The sequence below is a fragment of the Sminthopsis crassicaudata genome, chromosome 3 (assembly GCF_048593235.1).
Source record: "Sminthopsis crassicaudata isolate SCR6 chromosome 3, ASM4859323v1, whole genome shotgun sequence".
Lineage (NCBI taxonomy): Eukaryota > Metazoa > Chordata > Mammalia > Dasyuromorphia > Dasyuridae > Sminthopsis > Sminthopsis crassicaudata.
In genome coordinates, this window is record NC_133619.1 from 595,126,036 (window position 1) to 595,153,379 (window position 27,344).

The window sequence follows — 27,344 nt, forward strand, 5'->3', positions numbered from 1 at the left end:
CACCCTGAAAATTGGCAAAGATGACCCAAAAAAGTCAGTGTTGAAAGTGTTGTAGAATAAAAAATACAAATATATTGTGCTACTCATTTCCCCTCACCCCCTCATCCTTATGATTCTGGTATGAGAGAGTGATGGCCACACATATGGGATGTCAGTGGGTTTTTCAGAAAAGTCACTGTGATAGCACAATGTACACTAAAACATTCTTTTTGCTCTGAATTTGCTGTTTGTACTTTGGCAGGCTAGGATGTGGTCATAGTATCACTAAAAACACCATTGATTAACTTCACTTTTTGTTAAGTCAGAATTGAATCTAGAAAATGAGATGAAATGTTATTCCAAATTTTAATATAAGGAGTGTATTGTCCATGTGGGCTATGTACATGTCCACCTGGTTTTTTCTTAATTCTTAATAGGGAGACATGAATAGATATCTCTGGAATTTTGGACACTCTTCCCCAAGAGATTTTGATTTCTGCCTGTAGAGGAAGAAATTGGGAGGGGGAGATTGGCTTATTGTATTTTCTTTACATATGTAATGTCAGACTAGAATTATATCTATCTACCACCCTAAATATTACTAGTGTAGTGAAAATGATTTGTTCTTAGCTTTACGCCATTTTCCTAGTCACCATCTCTTAATGCATAAACTATATCTGAAGACTTGCCTCTCTTCCCACCAAATGCTAATTATACAAAGTCCATCACATATAACGATAGCAAATAAGCCTTTTTATTCCAACGGATAGCAAACAGAAATCTGAGAAGTTATATAGACTAGAAGTTATCAGATAGTAATATAAAGCTGAATGAATTATCCTACTGGGAGCAAGACATCTCACTTAAACTGTGAGAGTCTCCCCTTATATGAATAAATTAAGCCTGTAACTCCAGGATGAAATTAGAATACACAGAAGAAAAGGAAGCTTGACTAATTACTCCTATGTAGAGTTATTTATCTCTAATCAAGCTATCTTCTCATTTCCATCCTAGACTTTTGACTGTGGGGGTAATAAATTCCTACCACACACATCCATGGTTCATGAAAAAGGATATATGGATAGGGGGTTCTCCCTTCCTAGCTCAGAATTCATGGACTAAAAAGGGAAATCATTCCTCAGATCACCAGCCCAATAGTAGACATAATAGCTGGCAGTTACAGTAACTCCGGATCCTTTCTGCAATGAAATGACTTCTTCCTGGTCACCATCTCTGCTCCAGGCACAGAGGCTCTTCTCATGTCACCATGGCTCCTGGCCAACACATGACATGTTGTCCCGCCTCTCCATCTGGTCTCCAGTCACCCCTGATGCTTCTTTCTGTTTCCCAGAAGTATAAATATCAAGGTCAGAGGAAGAAAGAGAGAAAGCAAAGAGGAAACGTCACAATATGTAGATACCATTCCTTTATAGTATCACAGTGACTTCTATCTCATTGCAACTGAGAGCTCAATAAAATCCCAAATGAGAGGCCATAACCCTTTCCTTCTAAAGTCTTAAAAGAGGCTCTATCACTCTCTCCATAAGGGTCGATTCAAGGAGATAAGTAGGACCAGCAGAAGCTGCAGATACAGAAGGAAAGGGGAGTGAAGTTAATGAGACTGCTATCAACCATACTCCTCAAGACCTTATTTTTTCATTTGTATCCCCAAAGCACAGCAAAAGTGTTTTGCACACAATAGATGCCTAATAAATGCTTGTTGACTTAAATTAGATTGAGTTTAATTAGTTTAAATTCTATAATTCCAAGAAAAAAAATCAGAAATAGGCAAAGGAAGCAGACATCCAGCTGCTGCCAGTAATTCCCTAGTCTGTGTGGGCTGAGTTTAATGGGGAATGGAAAGGATAAAAGGATGAGAGAAGTATGGAGCTGTCTGTAAAGTGTTTTCTGGAACCTTAGCTGTCTCAGATAATTTTTTTTTCTTTCTTTTCTAGAGAATTTTAAAAAGTCAATGTGTTTATTTGGGGGCAACTACCCTCTTCTACTTTCTTAGGGACCGGATACTCTCTTTAAACTGCTAAAATTTCTAACTTATCCAAAAAGATCACTTAGCTTATTGTTTAAGCAAATGTCAGGGAAGAAAGTCATTGCCAACTGCCTGTTTTTAATTCTTCAGACATAAACCCCACCCAAACCACAGTGTGGTATAACAGAAAAGAGCCCTGACCTTGGAATCAGAAAGCCGGGGTTTAAGGCCTAGCTCTACCATTAACTATCTGTATACCTTCAGTAACTCACTTCTCAACTTTAGTTTCCTCATTTGTCAAATGAGGGACTTGGATTAAATAATCAGGAAGGATCCTTTCAGCTCCAATATCCTAGGATTCTTTATGCTTTTGTAATAGGGCCCATTTCTTTTCCCACTATGGAGAATAATGCCCAGTTATCACTGAGGGTACCAAATAAACACATGGAAGTTTATGGGCAAGAACCACTTATGCCTATGTATAACTCATTGCTAAGGGATTTTCACTGTGTGATGATGAAAAATCCCCTAACTGGTTACTGAACCAGAAAAGCTGATTATTCAGGGGATTTTAATAAGAGATGATAAAGTTTCCTAATTGGTTGCTCAGCTGGAACTCAATAAAGTGTGACCTGTGTGTGGAGCAAGTATGAAGTAAGGATATGGTGAAGAACTTACAGCAAGGTTAAATTCCTTTTCTGTATTCTATCTTCTCTAGGTCTCTGTGACCTGCATAGGTATGTTCAATGTTTAGGCTACTAATTGCTTAGATTTTTTGTTGACATTTATGTCTGTCCAGGCTATCGATGTTTAGGCTATTAATTGTTTAGTTTTTGAGATATATGATGACATTCAATTAACTGGTGGGGAAGGGGGGGGCACCTATCTCTTAATGTTCCCCAAACTCATGATGTAATCCTTTTGCAATTAAACCTATAAAAACTGTATATCTTCCCTTAGTTCTTTAGCCCTTCTACCGTGAGCTTTCTTTCTTTCCCTCCTCACGGTGGAATTGCTCACTCTCATGAGAATTTGTTAAATAAACAACTTTTCTGCTTTTTACTTCGAGAGGTCTCTGAAAAGTCATTTTTGGATAGGATTTTCTATCCCTCACACCTGTCTTTTTACTCTTTTCTCTTTTCCAGTTTTGAAGTCTTTTGAGGATTATCGCATGCAGACAGTCATGTGGGAGAAAAATAATGACCTTATCTTTCAGGTCCATATGGGGAAGAGGACATGCTCTTTCCAAGCAAGGTCTAGGATGGATGGGGCCCCTTTTTTTTTTTTTTTTTTTTTTTTTTTGCATTTCCTTTACTTAGGTAGGAGTCTTTATGAGTTTTGAAAGATATGTTAGTCTGTATTTGTAGAAGCAATGGTAACAGCTTTCTCACTGATTGGTAGTAGCACCGAGTCCACCAAAGCCACAGTGGCTGGGGAAATATATCAAATAGACTGGCCAGCAGAAAGTACTGATCTAGTTGGGTTACTTTACCAATGGGTTATTCTAGGTGTTAACAGAGTACAAGGAAGAGGATAGAGACAAAATGTAAAAATTATCAATTAGCAGTCTTGCAGAATCCATTATGTCCCAATATTCTTACATATAAACCTCCTAGTATTATTAATTGGTTGTATTAGCGTATTTGTTACTGAAATCCTATTTAATGGGTTTTATTGTTATATACTGTGATTCTATCTATAGTTATCATTGTTTTCTGTATAGAAACTTGTTCCAAACCCAATTCACATTGGATATCAAGTATTCTTTTCCAACTTCCTTTTTTAGGAAAACCCTAGACTTGAGCCAAAAATAGCATTGTCCTTAAAACTCTTAGGTGGGGGGAGGAGGGGCAGCTAGGTGGCGCAGTGAACAGAGCACTAGCCCTGAAGTCAGACAGATCCAAGTTTAAATCTGGTCTCAGATACTTAACACTTCCTAGCTTGTGACCCTGGGCAAGTCACTTAACCCCAATTGCCTCAGGAAAAAAACAAAAAACTTAGGTGGGATTTAATGAGTCAACAAATTTGAGAATGGAAAGCTAAATTCCCTTAATTAGAAACAAAAACTTGTAGCACTGGATGCAGTATGAATTACAATGGCAGAGTACAAGAAGTAGGGAATAGAACTAATTATCATACTCTGTGAATCCTATTATCTATGTCTCTATGACAGATTGTTTTTCAGGTGAGGATAATACAGTAATTTTTAAGTGGTAGTTTTCTTTCTTATTTTGTGATTTGATTTATCTAGTTCTGAGAGAGGAAGGTAGAGATCTCCCACTATTATAGTTTTGCTATTTCTTCTTGCAACTCTCTTAATCTCTCCTTTAGGAATTTAGATGCTACACTACTTAGTGCATATATGTTTAATATTGATATTGCTTCATTATCTATGGTACCCTTAGCAAGACATAGTTTCCTTATCTCTTTTAATTAGATCAATTTTTGCCTTTGCTTGATTTGAGATCAGGATGGCTACTCCTGCTTTTTTTACTTCCCCTGAAGCATAATATTTTTTTCTGTTACATCCCCTTTCCACCTCTAATTTTTTTTTTTTTATATTATAACAGTAAAATCAAATTATAGATGTATTCTCTATGTATACTCATAACAGAAATAGTTCTCGAGTTTTTTTTTCTTTTTCTTTTTATCATTTTATGCTTCTCTTGAGTTCTATATTTGGAGGTCTTGGCTGCATTCCAAGTTCCTTGTCTTTCAGCCCTTTGATCCTTTAAAATGAAAGTTGATAGGTCCTGAGTAATCTTTATTGTGGCTCCTCAGTATTTGAATTGTATCTTTCTGACTGCTTGTATTATTTTTCCCTTGGTCTGATAGTTTTGAAGTTTTGCCACAATATTCCTTGGGGTTTTAATTTTGGGGTCTCTTTCAGGAGGTGTTTTGTAAATTCAATGATTCTGATCTATGACATCTGGGCAGTTCTTTTTGATTTCCTGAAAAATAGTGTCTAGGATCTTTTTTTCATCATGGATTTCATGGAGTCCAATAATCCTTAGATTGACTCTCCTAGATCTATTTTTCAGGTTAGTTGTTTTCCCAATTAGGTATTTTACATTTTTTCTATTTTTTTCATTTTTTTGGTTTTGCTTGACTGATTCTTGTTGTCTCATTGAGTCATTCATTTCCATTTGTTCAGTTCTGAATTTTAGTGAATTATTTTCTTCATTTACTTTTTTTTTTTACTTCTTTTTGTAATTGTCCAATTGAATTTTTAAATGAGTTGTTTTGTTCTATGGATTTTTTTCCCATTTCACAAATTTTATTTTTTAAGGAGTTATTTTCTTTTTCCATTTCACAAATTCTGTTTTTTAAGGAGTTATTTTCTTTTCTGTTTCACAAATTGTTTTTCCGGGAGTTGCTTTCTTTTTCCATTTTATCAAATCTATCTTTTAATTAGTTATATTCCTTTTCCAAACCCTCTTGCAAAGTTTTCATTTTCTTTCACCATTTTTGTTCTAGCTCTCTGTTAAGATCCTTTTTAATTTCTTTTAGGAGAGTCTTGTATGATGGGGATCAGGTTATTATCATTTTTGGGGGCTTCATCTGGAGACCATCTGCCTTTAGTTTCTTCAGAGTTTGATATCTATTCTTTTTCACCATAGAAGCTATCTATTGTCAAGAGTTCTCTTTACTTTTTTACTCATTAAAAAAAAAAAAAAAAAAGTTAAGGTCTACTTAAAAGTAGGGGAGGTTTTTAAGCTTCCTCTACAAGCAGCAGTTTTCTCTATGTGCCACCGTGGCTGCACTGGGTCAGTGCTGACTCATTCCCAATACTGGGTGGGCATGTCCAGGTCCCGTGAGATTCTGGTGTTTGGGGGTTCACTATTAACTTTTGTGTTTGAATTGAATGTTTTCTAACTTCTCTGCTGATCTACTAGCTTGCAGCTAGGGCAGAGTAACCAACACTAGTGTAGATTCCTCCCGATAGATTCTCTTCTGTTTAGACTCTGCACCACAACACAGAATCTGCACTCTCTGCAACTGCCCTGGAACTCTGCATTGTCTGCACTGGCATTTGTACTCAGCTGCTTGTGCTTGCCTGCCTCCCTCCCATTTCCAATTGAAACAGACTTTTTCTGGCAATCTTCAAAGTTACCTTCTGCTGGTAGTTTGTTGCACTCCCAAAATTGGTACAGAGGCAATTCAGAGACTGGGTTTGCTTAATTAGTCTGGGGTTGTAAAAAAAAAAAAAGTCAGAGAGAAACTTGTATCATCTCTATCTCCTGGAAGTCAATGTGGTAGTTTTTTAGAAGAAGAATGATAAAGATAAGGAAATATTTATTTCTCCTAAATTTGAAAGGATGAAACTGATACTCTGGGAAACTGACAGGATCAGCGAGATATAAAACATCGGCCAGGATTATTCTAAAATGATCAACTATGATTGTCTTCCCTCTTCTCAGCTACACACAATGATCCAAGACAAATGGCTCACAAAGAAAAATATTATCCATAACCAGATAAAAAAGTGATGGACTCTGAATGTAGATCAAAGTATATTTTTCCTTCCTTTTGATTTGATTTGATTTGACTAATATGGAAATATGTTTTGCATGATAGTATATGTATAAATTAGATCAAGCTGTATCCCTTCTTCAGAAGAGAGAGTAAAGGAGGAAAACAGAGAAAACTTTGGAACTCAAAATCTCATAAAAATAAATGCTAAAATTTTTTCTTATCATGTATCTGGGGAAAAAATAAAATATTATATAAAAAATGTTAGGCTCTCTGTACACAAAAAAAAAGAAAAAGAAAAAAAGGAAAAAAATGACATTAGCTTTCACTGAAAAATTCTAGAAAAGGAGCAAAACTATTTTATTTGTCCACATTTGAAGAATAGTAAAAAGAGAATGATTATTAGCATAGAAATAAATAGGATAGAAAATCAATACTGGTATCAGCGGAGGCAATAGGGGCAGCAGCAACAGAGGCTGCTTTTGGAACTCTCTGTCCAGAAATCTGAGTTGCAGTGTTCACTCATAGTACAGGTTCCTAGAAGGATCTCTGAAAACAGCTGAATAAAACTCATGAAACTTGGGATATTCCACCTTTCACCCTGGAAACAGAGTCCTACTTTAACAAAGAGTTAAAAGCTGAGCAATAGGCTGGAGAAATGAGCAAACAACTGAAAAAGATTCTGATCATAAAAAGTTACTACAGTGATATGGAACACACTCAAAACACACTCAGAAGAAGATAACAAAATCAAAGCTCCTACATCTAAAACTTCTAAGAAAAATAAGAATTGATCTCAGGCCATGGAAAAGCTCAAAAGGAATTTTGAAAAGCAAGTAAGAGAGGAAAAATTGGTTAAGAGAAATGAGAATGATGCAAAAGGAAATACAAAAAAGTATTGAGGATAAAACATGCCTTAAAAAGCAAAATTGGCCAAATGGGAAAGGAGGAACAAAAGCTCATTGAGGAAAATAATTCTTTAAAAATTAGAATTGAGCAAATGGAAATTAATGACTTTGTAAGAAATCAAGATACAATGAAGCAAAACCAAAAAAAAAAAAAAAAAAAAAAGAAGAAAGAAAGAAAGAAAGAAAAGAAAAAGAAAAAATGTGAAATATCTCATTGGAAAAAGCTGTTCTGGAAAATAAATCCAGGAGAGATTATTTAAAAATTTTTGATTTACCTGAAAACCATGAAAAGATCCAAGACATCATCTTTCAAGAAATTATCAATGAAAACTGTCCTAATAGTCTAGCATCAGAGGGTAAAATAGAAATTGGAAGAATCCACTGATCACCTTCCGAAATAGATCCCAAAGATGAAAACTCCCAGGAATATTTAACCAAATTCTGGAACTTCCAGTCAAAGAGAAAACATTGCAAATATCCAGAAAGAAACAATTTTAAGTATGGTAGAACCACAGTCAGGAAAACTTTAAAGTTAGTAGCTTCTAAATTAAAGGACTGGAGGACTTGGAATATGATACTCTAAAAAGCAATAGAGCTAGGATTACAGCCAAGAATCACTTATAAAGTAAAAGTAAGTATAACCCTTCAGGGTAAGGTGGATATTCAATGAAATAGAAAAGTTTCAAGCATTTGTGACCAAAAACAAAAACAAAAACAAGAGCTGAATAGAAAATTTGATTTTTTTTTTTTTTTTAAATTGGGGAAAAGAAATTTATTGTACAATGCTGAATTAGTGTCTTCTAAATTAATAGTTAATAATTAAACTCTTTTTTTTAATTATATATATATATATATTTTATAATATTATCCCTTGTATTCATTTTTCCAATTTACCCCCCCTCCCTCTATTCCCTCCCCCCGACGACAGGCAATACCATACATTTTACATGTGTTACAATATAGTCTAGGTACAATACATGTGTGCGAATATCATTTTCTTGTTGCACAATAAACATTAGAATCCGAAGGTACATGCAACCTGGGCAGACAGATATTAGTGCTAACAATTTTCATTCCCCTCCCAGTGTTTCTTCTCTGGGTGCAGCTACCTCTGTCCATCATTGATCAACTGGAAGTGAGTTGGATCTTCTTTATGTTGAAGATTTCCACTTCCATCAGAATACATCCTCATACAGTATTGTTGTTGAAGTGCACAGTGATCTTCTGGTTCTGCTCATTTCACTCAGCATCAGTTGATTTAAGTCTCTCCAGGCCTCTCTGTATTCCTCCTGCTGGTCATTTCTTACAGAGCAATAATATTCCATAACCTTCATATACCACAATTTACCCAACCATTCTCCAACTGATGGACATCCATTCATCCTCCAGTTTCTAGCTACAACAAAAAGAGCTGCCACAAACATTTTGGCACATATATGTCTCTTTCCGCTCTTTAGTATTTCTTTGGGATATAATCCCAGTAGTAGCGCTGCTGGGTCAAAGGGTATGCACAGTTTGATAACTTTTTGGGCATAATTCCAGATTGCTCTCCAGAATGGCTGGATTCTTTCACAACTCCACCAGCAATGTATTAGTGTCCCAGTTTCCCCACATCCCCTCCAACATTTGTCATTATTTGTTCCTGTCATCTTAGCCAATCTGACAGGTGTGTAGTGGTATCTCAGAGTGGTCTTAATTTGCATTTCTCTGATCAGTAGTGATTTGGAACACTCTTTCATGTGAGTGGATATAGTTTCAATTTCTTCCTCTGAGAATTGTCTGTTCATATCCTTTGACCATTTATCAATTGGAGAATGGTTCGGTTTCTTATAAATTAGGGTCAGTTCTCTATATATTTTGGAAATGAGACCTTTGTCAGAACCTTTGTTTTTAAAAATATTTTCCCAATTTGTTACTTCCCTTCTAATCTTGTTTGCATTAGTATTATTTGTACAGAAACTTTTTAGTTTGATGTAATCAAAATCTTCTATTTTGTGATCAATAATGATCTCTAGTTCTCCTCTGGTCATAAATTCCTTCCTCCTCCACAAGTCTGAGAGGTAGATTATCCTCTGTTCCTCTAATCTAGAAAATTTGATTTTTAAATACAGAACTCAGGAGATGCATGAGGAAGTAATCAGGAAAGGAAAATCATAGGGGAGCAATAAGATTTTTCTGTTTACATTCCTACATGAAAGGGTGATACTTGTAATTCATAAGAACTTTCTCATTATTATAGCAGAGGTAGTATATATAGACAGAGAGCACAGTTGAATACAAAGGGATAATTAAAAAATAAAATTAAGGGGTAAGAAAGGAATGTACTGGAAGGAAGGGAAAGTGAGAAGTAGAATGGCATAAATTATCTCCTACAAAAAGAAGCAAGAGAAAACTATTGCAGTGGAGGGGAAGAGAAGGATCAAAGGGAGAATGAATAAACTTTACTCTTAGGAATTGGCTCAGAGGAAGTAGCATAGACACTCAAAACTATAGAGGAGAGAAAGAAGGAGAGAAGTGGGGAGGATGAGAAAAAAGGGCATATTGGGGGAGGGAGTGGTCAGAAGCAAAACATTTTTGAGGAGGGACAGGGTGAAAGGAGAGAGAGAATAAAATTGACAGGATGGGGGAGTGGAAATACAATTAGCAAGAGTAATTGTAAAAAATAATTTTGAAGCAAGTTTCTCTGATGAATGTACAGAGAAATGAATCAAATTGAGAGAGAGAGAGAGACAATTTTCCAAAGGAAAGGATATGATCAAAGGATATGATCTATGCCCAAAGGGTTATAAAAATACGTACACCTTTTGACCTAACAGTACCACATATAATCCAAAAGAAATTTTTTAAAAAGGGAAAGAACCTATATGTACAAAAATATTAACAGCAGCTCTTTTCTCAGGGCAAAGAATTGGAAATTGAGGGAATGCCCATGATTAGAGAATGGCTGAATAAATTGTGATATGTGATTATGATGGTATAATATTATTCTATAAAAAATGAGCAGAAAGCTCTCAGAAAAACCTGAAAAGTCCTCCACAAGCTCTTGAAAAATTAAATGTACTGTTTAAAGTAATAGCAATGCTGTGGGATGATCAACTGTGAATGACTGCTATACTCAGCCATGCAAAGATCCAAGACTATTCTGAAGGACATGAAAAATGCTATCCATACCCAAAGAAAGAACTGATTGGGTCTGAATACATATTGAAACATACTTTTTTAAACTTTAATTTCTTGTGTGTTTTTTTGGGGGGGCAGATTTATGTTTTCGTTTGCAACAAGACTTTTATGGAAATGTGCATAATTTCATATGTGCCTTCTCAATGTGGGGGTGGGGTGGGGATGGGAGAAGAGAGAATCTGGAACTCAAAAGTTTTAAAAACAAATGTAAAAAATAGTTTTACATGTAATTGGGAAAAGTAAAACATTTAAAATTAAAAAGAACAAAAAATAGTAAAACCAGGAAATGATTTTTGACCAACAAAATTGACAAACTGTTAGTAGTTCTTATTAGAATTAGAATCTCTTATTAGAGAGAAAGAAGTAAATCAGAAAAATCACAAGCAGAAAAAAGAAATCACCATAGCAAAATCCTAAGAATATTATTAGGAAATAAAACAAATGATTATAACAAATATGAGAATTTGAAAGAAATAAATTATTTGCTACAAAAATATAAATTGCTCAAACACCACCGGAAATTAAAATTTTTAATAGATCAACACTGAAGGAAGAAATTAGAATAAAAGAATTACCCCTCTACTGGGCATTCAGTCATGGTGTTGCCCTGAAGAATTTCACACCAATGATTCCTCAGTCACCTGGCATGTGGCAATAAGGTCTTCCCAGATCAAAAGTACCAACAGTTTTTGGAAGGTCAAGGAAAGAAAAATTGGTCGATAATCTTGTACCATAACCCTCTATCTACCATGAGAACAAGGTTCCAAAAATAAAGCCAAAGCTATGCAAATCATCAAGCAGTCCCTAATAACGAACAGCAAACAGGACTGACAGGTGCCAGATGTACTCCCTACACAGACCTCACCAGAGAAGGAACCAAATAACATCCTGTGGCAGAGGTAATTACTATTACTTCATTCTTTGGCAACAGTATCCCATGCCCAGTTGCTGTTACCCTCTCAAAAAGAGGCTTTATTTATTTTTTTCTTTTCATCCTCTCAACATAAAGAGGCAATTTTTTTCTTGTGGATTTCAATGTTTGCTATTTGTTGATATTTGTTGATCCTTTGTTTTCCAAGAGGACCACAGAATCATGAAGAGGCTGCCATGATGTGCAAATGAATTGGATTTCACTGAGGTAGGGCTATATAGTCACCAGCATCATTTTTCTCATCCATCTGAGTCAAATGGCCAGGTATAGACCAGGATGACTAGAAATGGTCCTGGATGCAACTGGAGACCTTGGCCTTTGCAAACTAAGGTCTTTTTAACAGGTCTCAGTTGACTGAGACAATACCCAACCAGTGATTAAGAGTAAATAAGAAAATAAACCTTTAACATTCTAATAATTGGCTTCCTAGTTCCATCAGCTCTTTAGGCTCCATGACTGATACCATTAATATAAATAATATTTTTACAGAAATAGTTATATACTAGAGCTGAAATTCTATTCATAACCTCATATTCTCTTTCATTTCTTTTAAACCCGTTGTATGTTCCCATTGTGACTTCTAGTCACTCTATCCTTTCCCTGTTCTCTATATATCACCTATGTTTTGATCTCACTTTTCCCTTTATAGTCTTGACTCTATAATTAATCAGTTCAAATATGTTCTAAATTCCCAAATCCTTTCATCCCTTGATGAAAGATGTTATCAAGCTCTTTCCTTACCAATGCCCAACCCTGTGCCATCCCACTTTTTCTGCTCTTTCTCTAATACTATTGAATAGTGCTAGAAGGAATTATAAAACTATGCTGGATTCACTACAGGTTTATTAGCTGATTTCAACTGCTGCTTGGCAGTTTTTTTTATTCTTCCTTGATTGACTGTCTTGTATTCTTGAAAAGCATTTGTTTCAATTGGTCTTTTCTCTTCAAACTTCATATACCTTTGTTTCCCTCTTAGGGAAGACCTTTGCTATTTACTTTACTGAGAAAATGGAAATCATCTGTTGTGATGTACCTAATGTTTTAGACTTTAAAACTTCTCTTTATTGCTCATTTTATTTTCATTTCTTCCCCATTTCTGCCTCTCTGTACACTTAATCACATACCTCTTTGCCTTTACAACGCTGTTTGTATGTCTTTTTCCTGATGAAAGAAAGAAAAAAAGAAAGAAAGAAAGAAAGGAAGGAAGGAAGGAAGGAAGGAAGGAAGGAAGGAAGGAAGGAAGGAAGGAAGGAAGGAAGGAAGGAAGGAAGGAAGAAGTGAAGGAAGGAAGGGTGGAAGGAAGGAAGGAAGGAAGGAAGGAAGGAAGGAAGGAAGGAAGGAAGAAAGAAAGAAAGAAAGAAAGAAAGAAAGAAAGAAAGAAAGAAAGAAAGAAAGAAAGAAAGAAAGAAAGAAAGAAAGAAAGAAAGAAAGAAAGAAAGAAAGAAAGAAAGAAAGAAAGAAAGAAAGAAAGAAAGAAAGAAAGGAAGGAAGAAAGGAAGGAAGGAAGGAAGGAAGGAAGGAAGGAAGGAAGGAAGGAAGGAAGGAAGGAAGAAAGAAGTGAAGGAAGGGTGGAAGGAAGGAAGAAAGAAAGGGGGAAGGAAGTAAAAAATTCTTATTGATTAAAAAAGAACATTAAGAAAGGAAAACAACATAATCATAGTAAAAACCAAAACATACCAAACAACATGGCAATGTCAATAGATGCAGAAAATGTCTTTGACAAAATTCAGCATGTTAAAAACGTATAAAACATAAGCAGGAAGTTTTTAAAAAATATGATAAATAAATATATCTAAAACCAAAGTATAATTTTACATGCAATGAGGAAACACTAGAAACTTTCATAATAAATACAAGAGTAAAGATGCCCTCTTTCACTAATGTATGACATAGTTCTAGAAACTTTAGCAAAAGCCATAAAAGAATGACATCAAAAGTATATACATAGTATTTACAAAATTATAGCTATAAGATTATAACACAAAAGCTTACTTAGAAATATTAAAGCATCAGTAATCTACCAACATTTTTGAAAAAATTAGCATCTGCCAGGCAAATTGTCAAAGAAACTCATGGAAAAAATGTCCATAAGTAGTAGATAAAAACAAACTCACAAAATCAATAGTGTTTCTGCAGAAAAATAACAAAATTCATGAGAAAGTAATAGAAAGGGAATCTCATTGAAGATCAGTTCAAAATTCGTCAACCTACTAAATCTATTAAAGCACATTCAATATTTGTATATATTTGATTACAAAGAACCTCTTAAAGTTATAAAGAATAACTTAAATAGCTAAAGGAATATTCAGTTCTCATGACTGAGCTATGTCATTGTAATATTATTGATAATACTACCAAAGTTAATTTACATATTTAATATTACATCAATAAAACTAAAGAGTTACTTTGCAGAACTGGATGAAATAATAATAGAATTTATTTTTAAGAACAAAAGATTTAGAATATCAAAGGACATACTGAAAAAAAAAAAAAAAAGATAGGAAGGAAAGGAGAATATTACTTCCAGACCCTAAGCAACAATATAAAGAAGGGATAATTAAAACCATTTGGTTTAACCAAACTATTTTAAAAATAGAAAAGTGTACCAGTGGAACAGACTAGAAAAAGAATCAAATAATGAAACTCAATAACCTAGTGTTTGATAAACTTAAAAACATAAATTATCTAGGAAAGAACTCCCCATTTGACAAAAACTTCTGGAAAAACTAGAAAGCAATAAGACAGAAATTAGGCTTACATATCATACCATATTTCATGGTGGTAGTGGCAGTTGTTTGTCCTTTGTTCACAAAGAGGACCATAATGTCAGGGAGGTGATGCTATGACATGCAGGTAAATTGGATTTCAGGGAAGGCTATGCAAGGTCACCTGCCTCACTTTCCCCTCCAGAGTCATCAGTGACCAAATATAGATCAGGACTACTGGAGATGACCCTGGATGAAATGAGAGACCTTGGCCTTTTTAAACTTAGGTCATCCAACTCTGAGGTTTTATTACATATCTTTCAGACTAGCTAAGATAAAAGGAAAAGAAAAGAATGAATGTGGGAGGGGATGTAGGAAAACTGGGACACTAATACATTGTTGGTGGAATTGTAAACTGATCCAGCCATAGTGGAGAGCAATTTGGAATTATGCCCAAAAGGCTATCAAACTGTGCATCCCCTTTGATCCAGCAATGTTTCTACTGGGCTTATATCCTAAAGACATTAAAGAAGGGAAAGGGACCCACATGTGCAAAAATGTTTGTGCCAGCTCTTTTTGTAGTAGTGAGAAACTGGAAACTAAGTGGATGCCCATCAATTGAAGAATGGCTGAATAAATTGTGGTATATGAATGTTATGGAATATTGTAAGAAATGATCAGCAGGATGATTTCAGAAAGGCCTGGAGAGACTTACATGAACTGATACTGAGTGAAATGAGCAGAACCAGGAGATCACTGTACAGGGCAACAGCAAGATTATGTGATGATTAATTCTGATGGACATGGCTCTTTTAAAAAATGTGATGATTGAGATCAGTTCCAGTGATCTTCACTCCAACGAAGAGAGTCAACTACACCCAGAGAGAGGACTGTGGGAACTGAGTGTGCATCACAACACAGCATTTTCACTCTTTTTGTTGTTGGTTGCTTGCATTTTATTTTCTTTCTCATTTGTCTTCCTTTTTAATCTGTTTTTTTTATGTAGTGAGATAACTGTATAAATATGTATGCATATATTGGATTTAACAAATATTTTACCATGTTTAACATATATTAGACTACTTGCTATCTAGGGGAGAGTGGGGAGAAGGGTGGGATTGGAACACAAGGTTTTACAAGGATTAATGTTGAAAAATTATCCATGCATATGTTTTGAAAATAAAAAGCTTAGGTCTTCAATAAGTCTCAGTTTGATTGAGGCCTCACCCATTTCATGGTAAATTCATAATAGATAGATGATCTGAATATTAAAGATCATACCACAAAATTTTTTTTCACAGGTAGGGGAAGAACTCTTTTTTTTAATTAAAGTTTTTAATTTTCAAAATATATGCAGATAGTTTTCAACATTCACTTGCAAAACTGTGTGTTTCAAATTTTTTTCTCCCTCCTCACCTCCTCCCCTAGACAGCAAGCAATTCAATATATGTCAAACATGTGCAATTCTTCTATACATATTTCCATAATTATCATGCTGCACAAGAAAAGATCACATCAAAAAGGAAAAAAATGAGAAAGAAAACAAAAAGCAAGCAACCAATAAAACAGTGAAAATACTATATTATGATCCACACTCAGTCCCCACAGTTTCTCTATGGGTGCAAATGGCTCTCTCCATCACAAGATTATTGGAACTGGTCTGAATCCTCTCATTGTTGAAAAGAGCCAGGGTCATCAGTATTGATCATTGGATAATCTTGTTGGTGCTCTGTATAATGTTCTTTTGGTTCCACTCACTTCATTCAGCATCAGTTCATATAAGTTTTTCTGAAATCACCCTACTGATCGTTTCTTATAAAACAATAATATTCCATAACATTCGTATGCCATAACTTCTTGAGCCATTCCCCAGCTGACGGGCATTCACTCAGTTTCCATTTTCTTGCCACTACAAAAAGGGCTGCTACAAACATTTTTGTACATATGGGTCCTTTTCCCTTTTTTATGATCTCTTTGGGATACAGACCTAGTAGTGACACTGCAGGATCAAAGGGTATGCAGAGTTTGCTAGCCTTTTGGACATAGTTTCATATTGCTTTTTAGAATGATTGGATCAGTTCACAACTCCACCAACAATATATTAGTGTCCCAGTTCTCCCAGATCCCCTTCAACATTCAGCATTATCTTTTCCTGTCATCTTAGCCAATATGACAGGTGTGCAGTGGTACCTCAGAGTTGTCTTAATTTGCATTTCTCTGATCAATACAGTGATTTAGAGCATTTTTTCACATGACCAGAAAAGGTCTTAATTTCTTCATATGAAAAATTTCTGTTCACATCCTTTGACTATTTATCAATTGGAGAATGGCTTGAATTCTTACAAAATTGAGTCAATTCTCTATATATTTTAGAAATGAGGATGCAAAAAAATATTAGGGGATACTGGAGTGGCTTGTCATACTTCTCCAGTTCATTTTACACAACTGAGGCAAACAGAGTTAAGTGATTTTCCCAGGGTCTTACAGCTATTAAGTATCTAAGGTAAGTGTCTTGAATTCAGGAATATGAGTCTCTGATGCCAAGCCCAGTGCTCTATCCACTGCACTACCAAGCTGCAAAAATATTTTATAACATGAAACTGAAAAACTTTTACACACCAAAACAAAACAAAACAAAACAATACAATACAAAAAAAAAAAACGTTAATGCATGTAAAATAAAAAAAGGAAGCAGTCAAATGGGAAAACAAAATCTTTATATCAAATATTTCTGAGGACTTTGCATCCAAGATATATAGACAAGTAACAGAACTGCATGTGGCCAAAAAGTCATTCCCCAATAGACAGATGGTCCAGAATTATAAGTTTTCAAATGAAAAATTGCAAACTATTAACTGTGAAAAAATTATGAGAAATGCACATCAAAATAGCCATGAGTTTAAAAAGTGGTTCTCTTTACCCTTTCTTCTTTTCTTTCCCCTCTTCTTCCTTTCCACTTTTTTCTCTCTCTTCCCTTTCCCCCTCATCTCCGTATCTAAATCTATGTAAATATAGCTATTTATTTGTGCTGTCTCCCTTATTCCCAAGGTTCTTGAGCTCAGGGAATATTTCATTTTCTGTCTCTGCTTTGACACAGAATAGGCACTTCAAAACCGGTAGTTGATGATAAGTGAAGTATTTTTAGTTTTATTTTCCTAGTCCAGTAACACATGTGTGACTTTAATGCACATTGCTTGTATAATATAAATGTAGAGGGCTAGTTAGATTGAAGAACTTATTCCAGACATAGTTCGGGAGGAGGACCAGAGAGAGTTCCACAAGATTAGTATTTCAGAATGCAAATCCATTTTCATATCCTTAGATTAATATTAATATTGATTCAGAGCCAGCCGTCAGGCCATGAAGTCAATAATCTGGAGTCAGTGAAAGGGGAGAACAGTCTAAAAGTTTGAAAGCTTAGTCTTTGGAGAATAAAGATAATACAGCCGTTGAGGGAGCCCACCCATGAGAATTTGATATACTTTGATGAAATTGTTAGTTAATGACTTGTGAGCATATCACCACCTGGTGGTTAAAAGTATATTATAAAAGTATGTTTTGATATGCATTTCTCAATTTGGAGCATTCTTTCACATAGTTAATACAGTTTGCAAGTTTTCATTTGAATTATGCCATCTTGCTCATTAATCAAACAAAGTAAGTAACAATATGTCTTTCTGTATGCAAGAAGGTTGGATTCCAGGTGTACAACTAAATTTCAATGGCAAGAGCTACAGGTAATATTTTGTGTATGTGATCTGCATCAGTGTGGTATTTCATCTGTAATATAGATTTACTTTCAGATTCCTTTCCTGAAAAACACTTTTGACATGAAAATAAAATAACCCTATTATTGTTTTCCTTCATTCTCAGAGGACTATGACATCAGGAAAGAGATGTTGTGACTTGTAAGTGAATGGGATTTAAATGAGGGAGAACTCTGCAAAGTTGCCAGCCTTAACTCTCTCTTCTGGACTTATCTGGGTCTAGTGGCAAGATATAGATTAGAATAACTGGATATGGCCCCAGATGCAGTAGGAAATGTTAGTCTTTTTGAGCTAATAAGCACTTTCCCTGACCTCAGTTTTTTTCTGAGGCAAAGTCCATTCAATGATTAAAACTAGGTAAAAAATGAGGCAAAGAATGGCTTCTTAGTCAAATAAATTTAACTGGGAGGGGTTTTGGTCAAAACAGAAACAAGTGCTTTTACTTTCACTCTGAGCTATCTGAATCAAAACTCATTGTTGTCCCCCAAAAAATGAGAGCCAGAGTTATCTGGGTTTAAAGATAGGTTTATTAAGAGAAATCTAGCAAGATAATTATATAAATATGTTTACACATATTGGGTTTAACATATATTGTGTGTAACAAGTAAAAAAGAGAGAGAAATCTGGTCCCCAAAGTCCAAGATATTTTGCCAGGTTTCAGCTACAAAAATTTAAATTCCTTTGGGCAGAGCACCCACAAGTAAGGATATGATTTCATATGTGGACAGGAGAAGGAAGTGTGGAAAGAGAGGAAGGAAGGAAGGAAGGGAAAGAGAGGAAGGAAGGAAGGAAGGAAGGAAGGAAGGAAGGAAGGAAGGAAGGAAGGAAGGAAGGAAGGAAGGATGGAAGGAAAGAAAGGAGGGAGGGAGGAAGGAAGGATGGAAGGAAAGAAAGGAGGGAGGGAGGGAGGGAGGGGAGGGAGGGAGGGAGGGAGGGAAGGAAGGAAGGAAGGAAGGAAGGAAGGAAGGAAGGAAGGAAGGAAGGAAGGAAGGAAGGAAGGAAAGGAGGGAGAGAGGGAATGAGGGAGGGAGGGAGGGAGGGAAGGAAGGAAGGAAGGAAGGAAGGAAGGAAGGAAGGAAGGAAGGAAGGAAGGAAGGAAGGAAGGAAGGAAGGAAGGAAGGAAAGGAGGGAGAGAGGGAATGAGGGAGGGAGGGAGGGAGGGGAGGGAGGGAGGGAGGGAAGGAAGGAAGGAAGGAAGGAAGGAAGGAAGGAAGGAAGGAAGGAAGGAAGGAAGGAAGGAAAGAAGGAAGGAGGGAGGGAGGGAGGGAATGAGGGAGGGAAGGAAGGAAGGAAGGAAGGAAGGAAGGAAGGAAGGAAGGAAGGAAGGAAGGAAGGAAGGAAGGAAGGAAGGAAGGAAGGAAGGAAGGAGGGAGGGAGGGAAGGAGGGAGGGAGGGAGGGAGGGAAGGAAGGAAGGAAGGAAGGGAGGAAGGGAGGAAGGAGGGAAGGAAGGAAGGGAGGAAGGGAGGAAGGAGGGAAGGAAGGAAGGAAGGAGGGAGGGAAGGAAGGAAGGAAGGAAGGAAGGAAGGAAGGAAGGAAGGAAGGAAGGAAGGAAGGAAGGAAGGAAGGAAAGGAGGAAGAGTGGGAGGGAGGGACGGAGGAGGGAAGGAAGAGTGGGAGGGAGGGAGGGAGGGAGGGAGGGAGGGAGGGAGGGAGGGAGGGAGGGAGGGAGGGAGGGAGGAAGGAAGGAAGGGAGGGAGGGAGGGAGGGAGGGAGGAAGGAAGGGAGGGAGGGAGGGAGGGAGGGAGGGAGGGAAGGAAGAAAGGGAGAGAGGAAGGAAGGAAGCAAGGAAGGAAGGAGAGGAAAGTAGGAAGAAGGGAAGGAGTCAGAGAACCTGATTTCTAATCCCAGATCTGCCATTTATCTACCTGTATGACCTTGGACAAGTTGTTTAATAAACCAGTTTTTATTAAGTGCTTACAAGGTGCCAGGCTAAGTGCTAGGAATATTAAACAAGGCAAAAACAATTCCTGAGCTCAAGGACATCCTAATGGGGAGACAGCATGTAAATACCAAGATATAGAAGATAAGAGGAGATGAAAGGTCTCTAGCAGCTGACAGGATCAAGAAAGTCCCCCTGTATCAGGTGGCATTTAAGTTGTGTTGAATAAAAAAATGACAACTAGGGGGCCAAATGTGGGGCCAAAATTACCATCACAGAGGGCAGTCTGTATGTAGTGTAGATGGAGAGGAAAAGCAAATAGGCCAGTGTATTTAGATGGTAAAAGTGTGGAGTGTATGGCATTAAAAGATTAGTGTTCTAGGAAGGGTCCAGGTTATGAAGAGTCCAAAATTTCAGGGAACTTTATATGTGGATCCTGGCAGTCAAAAGGAGTCATTGGAGTTTACTGAGGAGTCAGATCTAAAATTTTAGGAAAATCACCTTGGCAGTTGAAAGGGTGAATTGGAGCGGGAAGGGATTTGAAACAAGGAGATCTGTCAGAATTAATAGTCTAGGAGATTGGTAGTTTTTTTTTTTTTTTTTTTTTTTTAATAAGTGAAGTGCAACCCTAGGAGAAATTCTGTGAAGGTATGAATGAAAAAGTTTGGCAATGAACTTAGCATATGGAGATTCCTGATTTGAGGATAATGTTAAGGGTGTGCAACTGGCAATACCCCCACCTTTAATGAAGAAACTAAAAAGAGGGGAGGATATTGGGGAAAAGATGAATTGTGATTTGTACATACTGAGTATGAGATTAGTTCAAGATGGTTAAAAGGTAGTTCATGATATATCACTCAGGAGAAAGACTAGGGCTGGATAATCTGGGAATCATCTACATAGAAGTGATCATTGAACCCAAATCTGATGAGAACACCCAGTGAGATAGTATTGAGTAAAAATAAACCTTGGGACACAGGTACAGTTAATGGGTATGACCTGAAGACTACAGGAACAAAGGAGATAGTAAAGGAGACTGTGGAGATGTGGGATAGGATGAAGAAGGACTAAAAGAACATTCTCACAAAATCTCACAGGACATCCAGGAAATTAACAGTAGTGTTAAATGTCACAGCATTCAATGATGAAGACTGAGGAAAAAAAAACTTATTAGGTTGGATGTTTAGGGAATCACGGGTAAATTGGGGAAGTTTCTGTGCATACCCTTTGACCCAGCCATACTACTACTGGGCTTATATCCCAAAGAAATACTAAAGAAGGGAAAGGGACCTGTATGTGCCAAAATGTTTGTGGCAGCTCTTTTTGTTGTAGCTAGAAACTGAAGTTGAATGGATGCCCATCAATTGGAGAATGGTTGGGTAAATTATGGTATATGAAGGTTATGGAATACTATTGTTCTGTAAGAAATGACCAGCAGGAGGAATACAGAGAGACTTGGAGAGACTTAAATCAACTGATGCTGAGTGAAATGAATAGAACCAGAAGATCGCTGTACACTTCAATGCTGTATGAAGATATATTATGATGGAAGTGGATATCTTCAACATAAAGAAGATCCAACTCACTTCCAGTTGATCAATGATGGACAGAAATAACTACACCCAGAGATGGAACACTGGGAAGTGAATGTAAATTGTTAGCACTACTGTATATCTACCCAGGTTACTTATACCTTCAGAATCTAATACTTAATGTGCAACAAGAAAATGGTATTTACACACATATATTGTATCTAGGTTTTACTGTAACACATGTAAAATGTATGGGATTGCCTGTCATCGGGGGGAGGGAATGGAGGGAGGGGGGGATAATTTGAAAAAATGAATACAAGGGATAATATTATTTTAAAAATTACTCATGCATATATACTGTGAAAAAAAATTCCAAATTAAAAAAAATAAACTAAATAAATAAATAAATAAATTGGGGAAGTTTCAGTTCAAAAAAAGATGGGAAGCTAACTTATAGGAGATTATTAAAAGAGTAGAAGTACTGTATATACACTATCAAGTTCTTTAGGTAAATAGAGGGAGAGAGATAAAGGACATTAGTGTAGATAGTAGGATTAAATGAAGATTTTTTTCTTAATAATGGAGAAGACATGGACATATTAATAGCCTGCAAAGAGCCAGTGGTTAGGGGGAAAAAAAAGATAAAAGAGTAAGAATGATAGTGGAAGCAAACTGCTAGAAGACATGGGAAAAGGGTAAATGAAAGCTGCAAAGGAGAGGGACTGACTTTGGCAAGAAGAGCCACCTTTTTATCCAAGACCAGAGTGACCTTCTTATAATTAGTGCACATGGTAAAAACCAGTGGAGCTATGGAGCTAATCTTTTTTTTTTTTTTTTTTTTTTTTAACAAAACATATGCATGGATAGTTTTTCAACCTTGATCCTTGCAAAACCTTCTATTCCAACTTTTCCCCTTCTTCCCCTACCCCTCCTAGATGGCAGGTAGTCCAATACATGTTAAATACAATACGTGAATACATATTTATACAGTTATCTTGCTGTGCAAGAAAGCTCAGATCTAGAAAGGAAGTTAAAAAAAAAAAAAAACCTGAGAAGGAAAACAAACATGCAAGCAAACAATAACAGAAAGAGTGGAAATGCTATATTGTGGTCCATACTCATTTATGGAGCTAATCTTATAAACAACAGAGTTAAAGGAAAACACTATGAAATCAAGTACCTTATATTTGCATCTCATTATAGCAATTCAGAGGTGCTGCATAGCATTGCAAAAACAAGATTCATCATTTTTTAAAAATTAGTTTTACCTATTATGATTAGAGTTATTTGCTATGAAAGGAAGAGGGAGAGACACAGTTTTAACAACATTGGAACTGGTCCTTCAGGTCTAAGAGCACATAATCACTTAATATAAGTATAATGGGACAAAACATTCTTAGCTCTACATTTAAATTCAGGTAAGAGTTATAATTAATTTTGTGGAACAAAAAAAACACATAGAAAAGTTTCACATTATTTGCAGGATACAGAACCAGGCTCAGGATTAATCAGACAAAAAACATTCTTGCTCAAAAAGAACATAATATAATAGGGAAACTGAGTCAAGAAGACCAGACTTTTGTCTATGCAAAATCATCCCCTCAAAATTCCCAGAGACAGACATTCCACACTCCTTTTATACCTGAATTCAAAAATCAAAACATCAAATTACAAACCCAAGAGATTTTACCTCAAATATCAACTTTCACTAATCATAACTTAGGGATAGATATAGAAATTATCTCATGTTATTGCAATAATGTATGTGTAGCAATATAAAGTTTACTAGCTCTTTAAAAAATTCACTCAATCTCCTCCTTCATTTTCTTTTTGAGTTTAATCTCATTTTGGTATAAAAATAAATCATTAGAAGTCATTAGAAGTTAATAAAATAATTACATTCTGGAACTACACATAGAAAATTATATAAATTTCTGCAGTTTGAGGGAAAAGATCCCCTCCCATCTTATTTATGTTGGCTCTTGTCTGCCTCCCCAGGCTGACCAGAATTTAAAATGTAGAGTTTTTTTTTTTTGAAGGCTTTGAAAATTCTGTAGAAAAGTTTTCTTTTTCCTTTGGCTGATCAGATTCCGGAAAAATTAAGTTGAATTTACTTAAGATACAAAATACAGGTAATGCTAACATCATACTGGATATTATATAAACTGAAACAAAGAAAAGACACAGGAATGTTTGCTAAGTCTTCCCAATTAATCCAGAGAAATAGGTTTCTAAGCCAGAACCAAACCAAACCAGATTGGATCAGACCCTTCTACCTGATTGATAAGATGGGAAAAGAGGGATTGCCATTTTTGGATCAGGGCAGCACAGCCAATCCTTACCTGACTAAGTTTACTTATCAGGTCCTCAGTATTGAACTATAAAAGCTATCCTGAATGGAGAGAAGTCTGTGGAATTTCCCAATTGTAACCCTTGCAATTCTACAACTCAGCCCATCCAGGAATCTCATATTCCAGATAAACCCCCGTTTGCAGTGAGTGAAATTGCTGGTGCCAGAATTAAATCCAAACCAAACCAGATCATTGGAGTTGCTTTAGCTTTCTTGGCTACTCAAAAAGTTCAAATGATGGTTGATTGATAATAGATACCAGTGGGGTCTCAAAAGCTACACTGTTAAAACTATGTCAAAAGGCTATAAAATTGTACATACTCTTTGAACCAGTAGTGTCACTGAATCTGCAGCACAAAAAGATCATAAAAAAAGGGGAAAGGACCCAAATGCACAAAAAGGTTTGCAGTAGCTCTTTTTGTGATGGCAAAGAATTGGAAAGTAGATGCTCATCAACTGGGAAAAGGTTTAATAAGTTAATAGTATGTGAATGTAATATAATATTATTGCTCCATAAGAAATGAGCAGGTAGATTTCAGAAAAGTCCAGAGAGACTTATGTGAATTGATGCAGAGTGAAGTGAGGATAAGCAGAAGAACATTGCATCCCAGTGATAGCAAGACTGTGCGATGATTAACTATGAAAGACTCAGTTTTTCTCAGCAATACAGTGAATTAATACAGTCACAATACACTTGCAATAGAAAATGTCATTCACATCAAAAGAGACAACTATGAAAACCTTATACAGATTGAAAGATTTTCACCTTTTTTTTTCCTTTTTCTTTCTCATGGTTTTTCCCCTATTGTTCCAATTTCTGTTTCATAATATGACTAATATGGAAGTATGCTTAAAATGATTATACATGTATAACCTCTATCAGATTGTTTACTGTCTTGGGGAGGGGAGAGGTAAGGAAACAAAAACAAAAACGAACTTAAAATCTTACAAAAATGAAAGTTGAAAACTATCTTTACATGTAATTGGAAAAAAAAATATTGAAATAAAAAACCCTACAATGTGAAACTAGAATTGCTCTAACATGCTAATACATGCTAATGTATGAGCTAGAAGTCCAAAGAGTATAATATTTGAAAAAAGGGATCCTAATCCTAAGCTGCAAATTTGCTCTTAACTAGGTAAACAAGGTAAACCCCTCTCTTTGCTTCCACTACATTCCTGTTACCATGATCACCATTCACCTTGAAACAATGCAGTTAATGGCATAACTCTGGCTAGTTTCTCATATGCTAACTATAGCCTATGATTCTGACAAAACAATGAGATTTACTGCCCTACTTTTACATTGAGGGGGCAATATATGTTTATACAACAAGCCTTTTTTCCCTATCTATTATCAAACTTTTTCAGGAATTTATAACCTCTTAATTTATATCCAAAGGAATGAGAAAAGCTCATTTTCCACTAGGTTATCAGAATTTGAAATTACATTCTTTTATGATTGCAACAAGCATGCAAAATACTATGCTGTACAGTTAAACAGACTTCAACCAGCTGACCTGAGTGATAAAAAAAACCCAAAGAATCACTGGTTCATATCGTTAATCTAATGTTTCTAAGATCAAATATAAACTCCTCTGTCACTCAAAGCAACCTATTTTGAAAGATTGTATCCATGACCCCTTTCATATACTTTGTTGTTCTACCATACTTGATGTTTCTTATATTCTACATCCATCTGGCCCCTTTGTGCCTTTGAACAGAATGCACTCTATCCTCAATCCTTGGCCTCTTAGAATCCTTAGGTTCCTTCTAACTTGGCTCAAACCAATCTACATGATTCCTTTCCATCTGCTAGTTTGTCCCCACCAAGGTCATATAGAAATTTAATGTTAGTTTCTTAAGAGTTACATGTCACTTGACAAAACATGATCTCCAGAGTAAGATCAATATTTGTCTTTGTAACCCTAGCACCTATAAAAGTACTTGGCACATAGTAGGTATTTAATAATTGCTTGTTGATTTGTTAGATTGGGAAGAAGCTTTAGATCTAGTTCAGTAATTCCATTTTACAAGTGAAAAAAAATTTAAGCTTCAGAAAGATTTACTGACTGGCTTGAGAATAGGTCAGGAGGTGACAAAACTGGAACTGGAATTCAAATATTCTGTCCAGTGCAGAGACCAATGCAAAACCCAGAGAAAAATAATAATCCAATTTTCTTTGTGGTTATCCAATATAAATCTTTTATTTAAAAAATGACAAGTTAGATAATGAAGTTCTTTTTTTGACAGTTTTGCTTGAAGGTACACAAACTTAAATCAGGAAAACGGAGAGTCATTTTTGAAATACAATGTATCATTTTTGTCAAATATTGCTCTATGTTGCAATGAAGTGGTCATTCTCTCTATATAATACATGTTTATTTTTATAGATCAGGTTTTTCAATCAATAGGCTCTTGGCCCCTGTCATGATTAACTCAACTTTCTGCTGAGTCACAGGACAATGTTACTTTTTTAAACAGATATCCTTTACATAGCCAAAATCTTTCTTTTAGGTAAATCTTGGCAAATATGGAAATAAGTTATAGCATTACCCACTGGCCACTTTTAAAGAGAAATGTATAATTAGTAAAATAAAGTTTTTAGTGCTAGGAGGGATGCTTCAACCAAAATCTTTTCTGCAGTAGAGGCAACAGAGAAAGATCAAGTTTAAAATCTGACTGAAGCAGTTTCACTGAAAAGGACAGCAGCAAGACTATCATTTGAGTGTAGTTTACCTGTTCACTTGAACCTTTATCAGAGAAAGGTTACATTATTAATTATGACAAACACACTTAAATATATTTTCCTTCCAGTCTCTAACAATTTACCAATGTTCATTTTTAAAGTATTAGAAAGCTATTATATCTTTTAATTACCTGAAGGGAAAACAATCTAAAAAAAGAAGGGAAGGAGTCAAAATATTTCAGTGAATTTTTCAAAAAAAAAAAAGTCTTTTTATAGTATAACTATAATCATTTCTTAATCGATCTGTTCAATAGTCCATTTTCAAAAATGGAAAATGTAGAAAAGCCCATAGGGTTATTAGTATGCTTCTTAGGAAGATTAAATTTCTTCCTACTCTAGCCAAGAATTCATGAATGAGGAAACATACTCAGGCCCTGAATTTTTTTCTAAGTTTGAATAGAGAGAGAATTGAATATATCTGTTTCAGTTTCTTATAAAGAAGGCTAGCTATTCATCTGTCCTTTTTCTTTCTCTCCTTTTTTAGGACAATCACCATGTTTTTCCCCTAAGGGAAAAGAAAACAGTTCTTCTTAGAAGTCCTTTCATTTCTGTGTTTTAAATGTCAATAATCACAAAAACTTCTGGCTTCTCCTCATCATAAACTTGCATAGCTGAATATGTTATTGCTTTGACTTCAGTCCCCTAAAATGGTGATTGGAAACAGAAAAATTTAAATAAAATTTAAATAGAGAAAATGAAATGTCATAAATCCTGAAAACAACATGGCACAAAGACTAAAAATTTATGCTGCTGTTCCTCTTATCTACTTATCTCCTTCTACTGCCTTTCTGAAGCAAGGTAGTACTCCAGAGAGAGTTCTAGACTTGGGAGTCAGGAATACTTAATTCAAATCCAGATACTTACTAGTTGTGTGACCCTGGGCAAGTCATTTAATGTCCTACA

At 35.7% G+C, this 27,344-nt stretch overlaps 1 protein-coding gene across 4 annotated transcripts in view; it reads right to left on the bottom strand.

The window, feature by feature from the left end:
* Nucleotides 1-653: 653 nt before the first annotated feature.
* The window catches only part of ZBTB8OS (zinc finger and BTB domain containing 8 opposite strand), a 36,829-nt gene continuing 10,138 nt past the window's right edge, over nt 654-27,344 (bottom strand). For 2 of the 4 annotated variants that reach the window (XM_074305386.1, XM_074305383.1), the window contains one exon: nt 25,869-27,083. In XM_074305386.1, coding sequence (XP_074161487.1) covers nt 26,997-27,083 — 87 coding nt within the window. In that variant the 3' untranslated portion in view covers nt 25,869-26,996. Of the gene's footprint in view, nt 1,320-25,868; nt 27,189-27,344 lie in introns of those variants that run through there. The other 2 variants (XM_074305385.1, XM_074305384.1) reach the window with 2 other exon arrangements.